The sequence below is a fragment of the Manis javanica genome, chromosome 1 (genome assembly GCF_040802235.1).
Source record: "Manis javanica isolate MJ-LG chromosome 1, MJ_LKY, whole genome shotgun sequence".
Taxonomy (NCBI): domain Eukaryota; kingdom Metazoa; phylum Chordata; class Mammalia; order Pholidota; family Manidae; genus Manis; species Manis javanica.
This window is the reverse complement of record NC_133156.1, coordinates 18984848-19000580: the sequence shown is the minus strand read 5'-3', so window position 1 is coordinate 19000580 and position 15733 is coordinate 18984848. Positions and strand designations below refer to the sequence as shown.

The following is a 15733-nucleotide window of genomic DNA, read 5'->3' as shown; positions in this document are numbered from 1 at the left end:
ATGAACTGACTTCAGTGAAGGTAGAGTATTTAGAGGAAAATTACTCCTTCTCCTTCTCTTCTGTGATATGTCACTATACATACACTCTACAGATAACAGACAAAGGACTCTTTCAGTCAAGAGCCCAACCGACCTGTAAAGGCAATGGTACGAAACTGAGGACTACGTGTGCAGGCTCTCACTGTGCGTGTATACGGGGGCTTGCAGCTAGCTCAAGACTGAAAAGATGAATCTATACAAGATGGACACCAACAGGAACAAGAATAAAAAAACTGTATTTAAAAATCGTAAGAAAAACATAACATGGTATTTACACAATTTCAAGAGTAGCTAACATAGACTGAGCACTTATTACATATTATGTAATATGCTAATGGTTTACATCCATTTTCACAAGGTTAAACACCTGGTAAGTGGTGTAGCTAGGAATACAAAAGTTTTAATGTAAATATTTCTTTTTGAAAAGCCAGTTAAACCCTTATTAGGAAGGATAACATCTTAGCTAGGGCATTGCCTGGGAAACTACAGAAAGGGAGAAAAAGAATAAATCTATCTTGAATAATGTTAACAGTAAAATAAAAACATTAATGACTTTCAAGGTTCATGAAAATCTTTACAGAAATTCTTTTTAAAACCTGTATCACTCCCTGGCCCTGCTCCTACCAAGACCCCTTAGACTTACTATATAAAGAGCTTTTAAAAATGGGAATATATTTCTCATAAGGAAATAGCGTAAAGACAGAAAAAAAAAAGGAGTGAGAAAATAAATAGGTTTATCCCAATTTATTTTCTGGGTCTCATCCCAAATCTAAGAAATCAGAATTTCTGGACAAACAATGGGATTTGCATAAAAATAAGCATCATGAAAAAAGAGCCTCCATTATAATATATAAATTTATTTACAATCATAACTTTTTAAGCTACTTTCCAAGTATATATTAATGAATGATTGTTATATTGATATTCTTTAATAGAAGCAATGATTACTATCCCTTAAACATAAAGCAAAGCTTTCTAGTAAACTAATGTAAAATAAAAAAACATAATTGAAAACCTCATCCAAATTTTCTTCAGTATGTGGCAAAACACAAACGGGATCATAAGTAAAGAAGAAAACAAAAAAAGAAAAGAAAGAGAACATATGAAGACATTTCCTCTACTACATGTGAGTTCATCTCATCGGTCATGGCTGTTCCCGTGGGTAAATACTGCTGTGCACAAGGAACAGTGTAGAGGGTATATGCTGTGGGTGAATATTCCTGTGTGGAGGGTAGGGTGGCCCTGAAGAAGGGGGACAACCTCACTGTCGTATTTCCAAGGAGGACTTCTGAACCTGGAAGGGGAGCAGACCTTAAACATGTGGGAATGCGAACCTATACTTTCGTCCCTTGCTTTTTAAGACTGTGGACTTTCCAGTGGCTGGTTGCTATGACACAAAGATGGAGCCTAGTAAATAGGCAGAAACATCTCTCTAGAAAACCCCAACTGATGATGAATGAATGATGTCTTCTATATTTAATTATATAATTGCACATTTCTCTGCGTTTTCTTTTATTATCATTCGAAGAGACTTCTAAAAATTGCTTTCAGTTTGGTCTCTGAATATCCACATTGTAGAGGACACTGAACAAAGATACAATGCACGGGCCAAAGCATGAAGAATAGAACAACACCATTTTCCTAGAAGCCAGCATTATTGAAGCAGTGGAAATTAGTGAAGCCTTCAATTTTAGGGAATAAGTTTCAGGACTACTAGGATTAACTGAAGCTCCCTCAAAAAAAGTCTCTGTATTACCTACCACATCTAGAGGCTTAAGAATTTAAGTGCCTGCACAGAGCAACAGCCTGAATTATTTAGTCTTTAATGGCATGCCTACCTTTCTTACTGCCACATGAAAAAGGCTATTGTCAAACTTAACTTACAAAGAAAGAAATGGCACAAGCCCCCTGCCTGCCCTCTCACTTTATCAACAGCAGTACCACTATCATTTCACTCCACTAGGAAACCAAGTGCTCAGTACAAATTAGCTGTCCAGATAAATGTAACTCAGCCCTTTAAGAAACAAAAGGGATTTTTTGGTTGTTAAAAGTCATACTTATTCAATTATCCAACATATTGATAGTCTACAAAGTTCAATACTCCGTAGCAGGTACATACCAAGAAGACTCCAACACATACCTTGGTTTCAATCTAGTTACCAAATAATGAACATTTAAATGAGTAATAAAGGTTTAAAATTAATAATTACCATAAGAAACACTGAAATAACATGCTAGAGAGAGAGACTATATCTAGGAAACAAGAGAAACTGCAGGATGGTTCCATGGAAATGGTGTTGTATGAAATGGGACAGGATTTGAAGACCTGGAGCTGTGACTGAAGAGACAAGCCAATGTATTTCATGCATAGATTGAACATTAGAAGAGCAAATAAAGAAGTGAAATGTGTGTATTGGCTCAGTTTTGCCAGAATAAAGGGTATAAGTGAAAAGCTAAAAAATAAAAATAAAATCATGAAGGACTAGGTTAAAAATTTTAATTTACTCTGTAGTTAGTGAGAAGCAAATAGTTTGAGCAGCGAAACAGTATGATTAGTAATATAAATCGAGATTAGTGTGCAGGATAGTTCGGAAGAGGAAGAGACCAAGGATCCAGAATAAGAGGGCAGCAGGTGAAGAAGTTTAAGAAGGTGACAGATACATTAGGCACAGATTACAGGACTTAAAAACGGAACTATACAACAACCAAAAAGGGATGGAGGGAGATCCTAGCCGCAGCGATCAGACCACACGAAGAAATGAAAGGCATCTAGATTGGTAAGGAAGAAGTTAAACTGTCACTGTTTGCAGATGACATGATATTGTACATAAAAAAACCCTATAGAATCTACCCCAACACTACTAGAACTAATTACACAATTCAGCAAAGTTACAGGATACAAAGTCAACACACAGAAATCTATTGCATTCCCATATATACTAAGAATGAACTAGCAGAAAGAAAAATGAGGGAAACAATTACATTCACAATTGCATAAAAAAAAAACACCTAGGAATAAACCTAACAAAAGAGGTGAAAGACCTATACCCTGAAAACTACAAGACACATGAGAGAAATTAAAGAGGACACCAATAAATGGAAATACATCCTGTGCTCATGGATAGGAAGAACTAATATTGTCAAAATGGTATCCTGCCTAAAGCAATCTATAGATTCAAGACAATTCCTATCAAAACACCAATGGCCTTCTTCAGTGAACCAGAACAAATAGTTCTAAAATTCATATGGAAACACAAAATACCCTGAATACCCAAAGCAATCCTGAGAAGGAAGAACAAAGCTGGGGGGATTATGCTCCCCAACTTCAAGCTCTTCTGCAAAGCCATAGTAATCAAGACAATTTGGTACTGGCACAAGAACAGAGCCAAAGACCAATGGAACGGAATTGAGAGCTCAGATATAAACCCAGCCATATATGGTCAATTAATATACAATAAAAGAGCCATGGATATACAATGGGGAAATGACAGCCTCTTCAACAACTGGTATTGGAAAATTAGACAGCTCCATGTAAGAGAATGAAACTGGATCACTGTCTAACCCCATACACAAAAGTAAACTCAAAATGGATCAAAGACCTGAATGTAAGTTATGAAACCATAAAACTCTTCAAAGAAAACAGACAAAAATTTCTTGAATATAAACATGAGCAACTTTTTCCTGAACACATTTCCTCTGGCAAGAGAAACAAAAGCAAAAATGAACAAGTGGGACTACATCAAGCTAAAAAGCTTCTGTACAGCAAAGGACACCATCAGCAGAACAAAAAGGCAACCTACAGTATGGGAGAATACATTCATAAACAACATATATATATATATATAAAGAGTTCACATACTTCAACACCCAAAAAGCAAATAACCTGATTAAAAAATGGGCAGAGGATATGAACAAACACTTCTCTAAAGAAGAAATTCAAATGGCCAACAGGCACATGAAAAGATGTTCCACATCACTAATCATCAGGGAAATGCAAATTAAAACCACAATGAGATATCACCCCACCCTGGTTGGGATGGCCAGCATTGAAAAGACAAGGAACAACAAATGCTGGCGAGGATGTGGAGAAAGGGGAACCCTCCTGCACTGCAGGTGGGAATGTAAATTAGTTCAACCATTGTGGAAAGCAATATGGAGGTTCCTCAGAAAACTCAAAATAGAAATAGCATTTGACCCAGGAATTCCACTCCTAGTAATTTACCTGAAGAAAACAATATCTCAGTTTCAAAAAGACATATGCACCTCTATGTTTATTGCAGCACTATTTACAATAACCAAGATATGGAAGCAATCTAAGTGTCCATCAGTAGATGAATGGATAAAGAAGATGTGGTACATATACACAACAGAGTATTATTCAGCCATGAGAAGAAAACAAATTCTACCATTTGCAACAACATGGATGGAGCTAGAGGGTATTATGCTCAGTGAAATAAGCCAGGCAGAGAAAGACAAGTACCAAATGATTTCCCTTATTTTGTGGAGTAAAACAACAAAGCAAAACTGAGCAAAACAGCAGATCACAGACTCCAAGAAGGGACTAGTGGTTACCAAAGGGGAAGGATGGGGGAGGGCAGGAGGTGAGGGAGATGGGGATTCAGGGGAATTATGATTGGCACACATCGTGTGGGGGGATCATGGGGAAGACATTGTAGCACAGAGAAGACAAGTAGGGTCTCTGTGGCATCTTACTACACTGATGGGCAGTGACTGCCATGGGGTGTGGCAGGGCTTGGTAATATGGGTGAATGTAGTAACCACAATGTTTTTCATGTGAAACCTTCATAAGAGTGTGTATCAGTGATATCTTAGTAAAAAAAAACAAAGGGATGAAGAACAAGGATGACTCAAGTCCCTGTTATTAGAAGATGGTCAGCTTCTTAATCAGAACAGGGAACCTAAGGACATGAGTGGACATGGCACTGGAGCAGTACATTCAATGTTATATATTCTGAGGCTCAGGAGTCAGAAAGGCATCCAGAGTATCTCACAGGCAGACAAGAATATAAGAACAGAGCATAAGAAAAGAAGAGTTAAAAGCTACCATGAAACTGAGTAAAAATTCCTAAAAAGTAGGCTCCACAAAAGCAGGAATGTCTGTTTTGTTCACTTCCGTATCTCCAATGCCTACAACAGTGTCTGGAACTCAGTAAATACTATTTATTGTATGCTATACATATATATTATAAATAACATCTAATATAATAAACAGTTATTATAAGCAATGTATATAAACAACTTATTTAGTATAAATATTTACTGAAAGCATGTCATGGGACAGGTCACAGGGAGGGAGAGTGGGAGTAAGAGAGACACTCTTCAAGAGGTCCAGAGCCTGATTTGTTAAATGTTGGACATAAAAGTAGAAAAAAAATTACAGACAAGGGTAAGAGAAAAGCATTAGAAGTCATTAAAAAAAAAGTATTCCTGAAGTCATGATTGGTGAGATTTAAGACAGCGGTGAGAGTGTGTCATTCTCAACAGACCTATTTACTTACACCTACCTTGCGTGGTTGAAAATCGTATTTCACACAGTGCTGAAAACCTTTTCCTTTGGACTTCAAAGATGTGACTATTAGACAGTTGCCAACGAAATGAGCAGAGTAACCAACTCCTTTGCTAGTACGAAAACTGTAAAGAAAACTGGAATAGTATAATACTCCCTGATGCCAAAAACCATATATCTAAAGATTATTATTACATGATAATATAAAAGTTATTATAAAAATAAAAATGCATTCCCCTCTAGAGTAGAAGTGGTATTATATGAACCAAATAAAGACTAGACAATATAATGTTTAGAACTAAAAGAAGAAACTTAAATTGGGAAAACAGTCAACCGTAGACTCTTTAAATTCTCCATTTCATGTATCACACATACACAGAAATAAATAAATAGTTAACTGAAGCCTACCAAGCAGATTTCATCGACCTCAAGGGCCATTTGGATTTAGCAAATACAATTATGTTTTCCAAAGCAATTTGCTAATTCTATTGTACCTTTGAAAAAGTATACAATTTACCAAAAAAAAAAAAAAAAAAAAAAAAAATCACAGCCAAGTTTGATAAACAATTTAGGTAACCAAGCAAAAAGAAGCACATTTTTGGTCCAAAAAAAGAAACAGATGGGAATACAAAATATAGTTCTTTATTCCAGATGAACTCCTATGAGCTCAATATAAAAAAAATTATAAATGCTTTGAAAAATAGTGGTTAAATGTATCATCTCCCAAAATGACTGTTCTGAAGTTCAATCCCATTTATGTTTGGAATTTTGGATGTTTATTTAAAAGTCCCTCTCATTACTATCCATATATAATCTTTTGTAATACAGTTTACAAGCTATTAATAACTTACATTTTTCTGCACTCATATTTCTGAGCCAATCATTACAGAAAAAGTACTTTAAGATTTTCTCATTAAATCCTATGGAATTGGTACTATTATTATCCACATTTTATAGTTGAAGACATGATTTTCTCATTGAATCCTATGTGACTGGTACTATTATTACCCTCATTTTACAGTTCAAGACACCAAACCATAGAATAAATAGTAGTAGGTGGTGAAGACAGGTCTTAAACTCAGACAGTCTTATTCCAAAGCATTGCAAGTATTCAGTGAATTAATAAACATGTAGCACTTACAATGTTGAAAAGCAGTCAATGAAAGTTTGATGTTCTTACTAGTGTGATTAATAAACTAAAATTGCCAAGCTTTCAGTCTTTGTAGGTCAACCAGTGTTGAGTTGAGCAACATTAATTCTGTTAGTTATCTACCAAATAATTCATCTCTTCTGATTAGAATTTCTTACATGGTAATTATTATTAACATTTTAAAAGTGTATCTTAATATGCTCAGAGAACAAAGTAAGTAAAAAGGCAAAGTGAACAAATTCTGGTTAAGAGTTTGATTTTTTCTCTCCTTATCAGAGACCAGCATCTTTACTAAGAGCCCCACAACTATCTATCCTGATACAGTCTGGACAGAGAAGATCTGTAACCTTTGACTCTTGAATCGTAATTGGTAAAATAATAATAATAATAATAATAATCAGGCAGGTTGCCTAGCATCAACAGCAAAAAATAAATAAATAAAATGAATTGACTTGTGTCTTCATAGTTCTAACATAAATATATGCTACCTAAAATGTTGTTTTGATCCTATGTAACATATTTACAAAATTGAAAGACTTAAGACAAAAGTACTGAAATTAAATGTATTACTTACCAATAAAGATAAGGTTTATCCTTATCAACATTAATGTTATTTAAGGGATCCATGCGAAACCAAGTATTGAGGGTGAAGCCATTCTGATAAGGCCACTTCGCGATAGGAGGCAACGCGATTGCCTGCACAGCAATGAGAGCGGATACAAAAGCATCAGCCAAAGAGAATGTGACAGTACCGAAAGTCAAACACGGTTTTTACAGATTAAAAAGCAATGAAGGCATAAATGCCAGACAATCACAAATAAAAATAGAGACTGTTATCTTACTGAAATGATCTACTGATATTATTTGTCGATTATGGAAGCAGCGAGTTTTCAGGTACTCAGTGAATGCAGTTTTCATCTCTAGGCTACAGACTGGGTTTCAGACTACGCTCCCCCCCTCCCCCCACGTCACCAACAGACAGTCCCTTATACACAATGCCTCAGAACTTTCAGTTTTCCAAGGTTTGTGCTATGTTTTCATATTTCATTTCATTAAAGGAAGTTGAATGTCTATACAAAAACACCTATGCTAGAGAATGTTAATGGAATCAATATTGAAGAAATAGAAATATTGATGTAATGTTCATAATGCTTATAATACTAAAACAAAAGAGAGGAAAGCATGAGATACATTATTCAGAAAACTTAACTGTTCAAATTAATGATCAAAAAGGATTGAGATCTACTCATAAGTAGGAAAGGAGTAATACAGTACTCCACTGGTGATAGGTGTAAAAAAATCTAGCCATTCTAAGGAAAAAATGAGAAAGTGGTTGATTACTTGACTTGATGTCAAGAAACATCTGAGTGGATTTATTTATCTTCCTATGAGGTACCCAAATTCCTTCATATCAAGATAATTAGCCATTATGATTTTATAACTGATGTGTTCCCTAAACAGATCTTTCACATTGCTATAATAACCTTTCTCAAATATAACATACAATTTCCATATTAAAAATCCTGTGCAGAGAGAATAAAGTTAAAATTTCTTCAGGTTGCATGAGACTACACACACACAACACAGCTCCAACAGGCCCTTTCAATCTCACTGTCTTCTCCTGCCTTACCTCACAGTCCAAAATACACCTAAATAAACCAGCTGTTCCACTTCTTCTACTACAACTCCCCCTTTTTGTACATGATGTTGCTTCCATCCAAAACACTTTCAACAAAACCCCAGTTATTCCTCAAATACTAGGTTAGTATGTCACCCTTCTGCGAAGCTTCCCTGGACTTCACCTCACCTTAGTTTCTCTTTTCATTGTTTTCTCAGAGCACGTGGTGACTGAATCTATAGTAGTTTATTATAACAAGTTGTTTTTTATCTACCTATTAAGAATTCCTCAAGAGCAAGGAATACAATTTATACTCCCAGCATAGTGACTTAAGACAAAACACATTCATTTTCGTTCAGTGAAAAATCTCAAAGAGGCAAAGATTTATGTGTTGCTGTAAAAATAAAAACAGAACACACACACACACACACACACACACACACTTACATGACTTCAAATGAAACTCAAACCCTAAAGATGAGTGAGTGCAGGTAAATTTTCCCATACAATGTCCTTCCAGACTTGAATGTTTAAGCAACCAGGCAGTCAGTCAAAATAGCTTTTCTTTTATTTTTTTAAAAAGGTAAATTTTTTACTTTATTTTTTTGTTTGCTAATAAAATGAATTCTGTCCGAGTTCACTGCGGGTTGGTACTTCTGTAGGTTTCACTAAACCCACCTTCACTTACTATAGCTGCTTCAGAGTAATAAGGTAAGTAGGGACAAATGTATTAAGGGTATGGAATAGTAAAATGAATCTATGATAGTCAACACAGTACTTAACAAATATGTCAATTCGTTTTTAGTGCCTGTGGAACCCAACTAGCACTGGTTTTCAACCTTCTGCCGAGACCAGCATATCCAAGCGCACGTTTACATCAGCAGCAGGGGCTCAATACAGTGTTAACCCTGAGGAGTGCAGCCTGCTCCTTCCCCTTTCCTAAATTACTCCACAGACGCCTTCAATCTTATTCCCGACCTATGGCCTCAGCACTTTCTGGGTCATCATTCTCATCATCCAGTCGACTGAGCCCTAAATTAGAACTTAATACTGCATTAAACTTAGAGATGCAGAGATGAATTTGAGACAAACTGCCCTTCAAGTTTTCCAGACCTAGTCTTTCACCAAGAAAAAGACGGGTCGCCTAAGAGATCATTTGTTATTATCATAATGATAGGGTCTAAGAGAGCCCTCACTCACATACAGTTGCAAACGCTAGTGAGCCAAAATATAACAGACAAAAAGAAAATCTAACAAAAGAAAAATCTAAACTAGAGTGATAGGGAAATAATCTTTGGTCTTGCTACCTACCACTGGTACCAAACACCTGAGAAGCTTTAGAATAGCATTTTCCTTAGTTTCATTGTGGACTTCCAATAATTCCACTATAAATAAGGGGCTTTATTATGGCCATTCTCTTCAACAAGAAGTTACTTGAACTCAAGGACATTCTCTTAATTTAATGTATAACAGTTAGAAAAAGGTTTTAGGTACCTGAAATCCCCCATTTCTAGAGGGTAGGGTTCTCCTCATTTCCTATCTCACCTATGTACCAACCACACACTTCCATACAGTTTACACAGCACCCATAGATTCTTTCAACTCTTTTTAACTAATACATATATTCTCCTCTTAATCAATGCATAAAAGCTAACTCTGCATAGTATTGCTTGATGTGGAAGCCAGGCCCGTTTACTTCCAAATTACTTGTACCTAATCTCATCACCCATTTCCTAGATTCCTTATAGTTCCTTCGAATCCTGTGGTGTTAATGGCATGTCCTTTGGACTACCTTCGTGACTTTTAATTTAAGCTGCCTTCACATTTCCTCTTACAGAATTTGGTAACCGAAACTGGGTGTCCCTCATTGAGCCCAATGATACTACAGGACTCCAAAACCTATACCCCTCACTGTCTCCTGGTCTAGCTGACTCCAAAAATCTATGCTCTTGTCTACTGTAAATAAGATGGGATGCTTTCAATAAACTATTTCAGTGAATAGAAAAGTCCAGTTTCCTAAATTAGGCAAATTCGTGAAATAGATTATATCATGAAGGCAAATCTAAATAGTTTATCCACAAAGTTCACAAAGCACACAAAATGCCATTTTACATCTGTCATTTATCTTTACATGATTCACCTTTAAAATTAAATTAACTCTCTGAATGAGTAGATGTTTCCAAACTGCTCATATGGAGGAAGCATAGCTCATAGAATGACACCCATACAATATAAAACAGAATTCAGAGGGCCTAATATATACTGTTATTCCAGAGGGAAAAGCAAGCAGTGTCATAATCTTCATCACCCAAAGGCACTATGATCCAAAACTATGTCTAAAGCATATGTAACCTTTTGTTACTAAAAGGCCATTGGTTCATGCTCGACCAGAAGCAGACTATCAAATACAATGTAACAGTAGGATTTTAAAACCCTCTCCTATCTGAACTTTTCAGCAGAAGGAACATGCCTGGAAATAAGCCAATCTGGTTATCAAAAAGAAAAAAAAAACAAAAAAAAATGGACTCAGGCAAATTTTGGTGCAGGTTGTGACTCTGGTTTATGACCCTAGACAATGTGACATTGTTGAGCTTCTTTCCTCAGCTGATGCAGCAATGATACTACCATTTATTTTGCGTATCTTGTATGACTCAAATGAAATAATAGCTGTAAAAGTCATAGTTCCTTCCCTGCTACCTCTTCTACCTTGAATATATTCTGGATCCAAGCCACCCTTAGTGAAAATGTGTGATACAAGGAAAACTAGGAAAGCGGGAGAGACAGTATTAAGTCCATTAAAATCCCCTGAACAAAAACGGTTAAAAAATAAACTACTAACAACATATAAATAAAATTACCTGTATGTGTATAAAAATATCAGTTTTACATGTGGATGGAAAATATTTACAGTTTTCAGGTCATTGGTGGTCAAATGACTAAAAATAGGATGAGTTGCAACCCTACCGAGGCAATTCAGGCGATTTATTAAAACAGAGTTTGAACACTGTTTTAGTTAAATTTTGTTAATTCTACAAAAGATATAGCAAATTGCTTAAAATCCTTTCAATACACTTTGCTATTGTTCCACCCCTTAGACTGAGATCTACCAGATGCCAGATCAATAGTTTTGTAAAATGTATTAAATACCCCCCCACACACACACACTCTTCCCTCTTAGAAACCTTGACGATGTTTTCTCTGCTAAGTACAACAATACACATGTTCTACCCTAACAATCTGAATATGCAGTGTAACTTCCATCTGGAAACTGATTTTAACTTTCCTATTTTTGCTTCACAGTTGATAGAATCTGTAACTTAAAAAAAAACGTTAATAACAAAATATAAATGGAGAAATATAAAATTAAGGGAATGGTTTATGAAATGGGAGATTTCAAGGACGTCTAAGTACTAATAATAACCAAAGAGACTATATAGTGCTTAAATGGTATATCATTTCATTACAGAGCCACAATAATACTTGTCCATGGTAAAGTACTAATATTTTACATGGAAGTAAGCCAACGAAACTTTCAGGGAATGGTCCTCCACAGTAATGACATAGAGGAAACCAAAATCAAAACTAAAGCTTCTGACCAAAATTTATATATTCTCTCTAATAATCCTACCATATAGATAAAATGGTGCAATCACACAGGCTGAGAAAGCTAGTTCTTTCAAAAGAACAACAAAATGGATAAACTTCCAGACAGGCTGATCAGGGAAGAAAAAAACAATACAAAGGATAAAAGGAGGCATCACCACATATCCTACAGATATCAAAAGGATAATAAAGGGATATGATGAAAAATTTAATGCCAATATATTCAACAACTTAGGTTAACTGGACAAATTAATTGAAAGACACAAACTACCAAAGCTTACCCAAAACAAAATAGAAAACCTCCTGATATCTATTAAAGAAATTAACTTCGTAGTTTAAAATCTTCCTACAAACAAAATCCCAAGCCCAGACGAGTTCAATAGTAAATTCTAGGATAAGTAATTTAAGAGTAAGTAATAAGCACACATTTAAGAATAAGTAATATCAATTCTACATGAACTCTTCAACAGAGAGAAACAAATACTTCCCAAATCATTTTGTGAGAACTATCCTAACACCAAAACCAGAGAAAGATATTAGAAGAAAGGAAAAATAAGCTGCCAAACCATTCATAAAGACAGTTGCCAAACTTCTTAGCAATGTTAGCAAATTAAATCCAGCATTACATGAAAATCTTTATACGCAATGATCAAATCGTTTTTATATCAAGAATACAAAGATTAGTTTAACACTGAAATATCAATCATTGTTAATTCACCACATAATGAAGATAAGCAGGAAAAATCAGAGGATCATTTCAATAAAATCAGAAAAAGCATTTGAAAAATTTCAACACTGACATCAACATATTGATGATTTCAAAAACTCCCAGTAATAGAAACAGAAATGAATTTCCTCAACATGATAAAAAACATGTCTTAGAACATAACAATAGTAGCATACTTAATGGTATGTATTGGAAATACGTAGCGCTTTCCCTAAGACTGAGAACGAGTCAAGAATGTTACTGAGGTCCTAGTCAGTGCATTAAGGCGATAAAATGAAATAAAAGGACATGCTGATTATAAAGTAAGAAATAAGACTGGTTTTATTCACTGATAAAATTATTACCTTATTGCAAAGCATCTACTAAAAAACTGCTAGGACTAGTACATGAGTTTAACAAGGTTTCAGCATATAAACTCAATATACGAAAAAAAAATACACTGGAAGGTGGTGGCATGAGTAGAGCAGCGGAAATCTCCCCCCAAAACCACATACATTTATGAAAATATAACAAAGACAACTCTTCCTAGAATAGAGACCAGAGGACACAGGACAACACCCAGACCACATCCACACCCGCGAGAACACAGCGCCTCGCAAAGGGGGTAAGATACAAGCCTCGGCCCGGAGGGACACGAGGCACCTCCCCACAGCTCCCGGCGGGAGGAGAGGAGTCAGAGCGGGAGGGAGAGGGAGCCCAGGACTGCTGAACACCCAGCCCCAGCCATCCGCACCAGAGCGCAGGCACAGTGCATGCATGGGGTCCTAGATACTAGGGAAACAGGGCAGCAGGACCGGTGAGCAGGTCCCTGAGGCCAGAGCCCAGGGACAAAGGAAAGCGAGCGGATTTTTTTTTTTTCGAGTGCTTTCTGGAACTCTTAAAGGGACAGGGACCCCAAAACTGGACAGAAACGTCCTGAAACACTTACTACAGCAGCAGGGATTCTGGGGATCTCTGGGCACTCTAACCCCCTGGGCAGCAGGGAGCACGGGGGCCCCTCACAGAGATAAATAGCCTCCAGGCCGTTCCCCCTCCAAAGCGGCTCCACCATTTCAGAGCAGCAGCCGGAGCCGGGCCACACCCACAGCAATAGCGGAGATAAACTCCACTGCAGACAGGCAGGAAGCAGAAGTCCTGTCTGCGCGCAGCTGCCCAGCACAAGCCACTAGAGGACGCTGTTCTCCCAGGAGAGGAAGGCCACAAACCAACCAGAAGGGAAGCTCTTCCAGCTGTCACTTGTACCAGCTCTGCACACTATCTCTATCACCATGAAAAGGCAAAATTACAAGCAAACCAAGATCACAGAGACAACACCAGAGAAGGAAACAGACCTAACCAGTCTTCCTGAAAAAGAATTCAAAATAAAAATCATAAACATGCTGACGGAGATGCAGAGAAATATGCAAGAGCTAAGGGATGAACTCCGGAGGGAGATCACAGATGTCAGGAAGGAGATCACAGAAGTAAAACAAACTCTGGAAGGATTTATAAGCAGAATGGATAAGATGCAAGAGGCCATTGATGGAATAGAAACCAGAGAACAGGAACGTATGGAAGCTGACATAGAGAGAGATAAAAGGATCTCCAGGAATAAAACAATATTAAGAGAACTGTGTGACCAATCCAAAAGGAACAATACCCATATTATAGGGGTACCAGAAGAAGAAGAGAGAGAAAAAGGGATAGAAAGTGTCTTTGAAGAAATATTTGCTGAAAACTTCCCCAAACTGAGGGAGGAAATAATCGAACAGAACACGGAAATACACAGAACCCCCAACAGAAAGGACCCAAGGAGGACAACACCAAGACACAAAATTAAAATTGCAAAGATCAAGGACAAGGAAAGAGTTTTAAAGGCAGCTAGAGAGAAAAAGGTCACCTATAAAGGAAAACCCATCAGGCTATCATCAGATTTCTCGACAAAAACCTTACAGGCCAGAAGAGAATGGCATGATATATTTAACACAATGAAACAGAAGGGCCTTGAACCAAGGATACTGTATCCAGCATGATTATCATTTAAATATGATGGAGAGATTAAACAATTCCAGACAAGCAAAAGCTGAGGGAATTTGCCTCCCACAAACCACCTCTACAGGGAATTTTAGAGGGACTGTTCTAGACGGGAGCACTCCTAAAACTAAATAGATGTCACCAGAGAAAATAAAATCACAACAAAGAAAGCAGACCAACCAAATACTAACTAAAGGCAAAAAAATAAAATCAACTACCCACTAAAAACAGTTAAAGGAAACAGGAAAGAGCACAGAATAAAACAACCAATATATAGAGGAGAAGGAATAAGAAGAAAGAGAAGAAAAGAATCTCCAGACAGTGTACATAACAGCTCAATAAGCAAGCTAAGTTAGGCAGTAAGATACTAAAGAGGCTAACCTTGAACCTTTGGTAACCACGAATCTAAAGCCTGCAATGGCAATAAGTACATATCTCTCAATAGTCACACTAAATGTAAATGGACTTAATGCACCAATCAAAAGACACAGAGTAACAGAATGGATAAAAAAGCAAGACCCATCTATATGCTGCTTACAAGAAACTGGCCTCAAACCCAAAGACATGCACAGACTAAAAGTCAAGGGATGGAAAAACATATTTCAGGCAAACAACAGTGAGAAGAAAGCAGGGGTTGCAGTACTAATATCAGACAAAATAGACTTCAAAACAAAGAAAGTAACAAGAGATAAAGAAGGACACTACATAACGATAAAGGGCTCAGTCCAACAAGAGGATATAACCATTCTAAATATATATGCACCCAACACAGGAGCACCAGCATTTGTGAAACAAATACTAACAGAACTAAAGAGGGAAATAGACTGCAATGCATTCATTTTAGGAGACTTCAAAACACCACTCAACCCAAAGGATAGATCCACCAGGCAGAAAATAAGTAAGGACACACAGGCACTGAACAACACACTAGAACAGATGGACCTAATAGACATCTATAGAACTCTACATCCAAAAGCAACAGGGTATACATTCTTCTCAAGTGCACATGGAACATTCTCCAGAATAGACCACATACTAGCCCACAAAAAGAGCCTC

The 15733-nt window shown here is 36.8% G+C and overlaps 1 protein-coding gene across 3 annotated transcripts in view; it reads right to left on the bottom strand.

The window, feature by feature from the left end:
• Positions 1 to 15733, bottom strand: part of NBEA (neurobeachin) — a 547470-nt gene that overhangs the window by 446915 nt on the left and 84822 nt on the right. For all 3 annotated transcript variants that reach the window (XM_073229196.1, XM_073229216.1, XM_073229206.1), the window contains exons 5-6: positions 7291 to 7412; positions 5565 to 5691 (exon numbers count right to left, since the gene is read on the bottom strand). In XM_073229196.1, coding sequence (XP_073085297.1) covers positions 5565 to 5691; positions 7291 to 7412 — 249 coding nt within the window. The remainder of the gene's footprint in view (positions 1 to 5564; positions 5692 to 7290; positions 7413 to 15733) is intronic.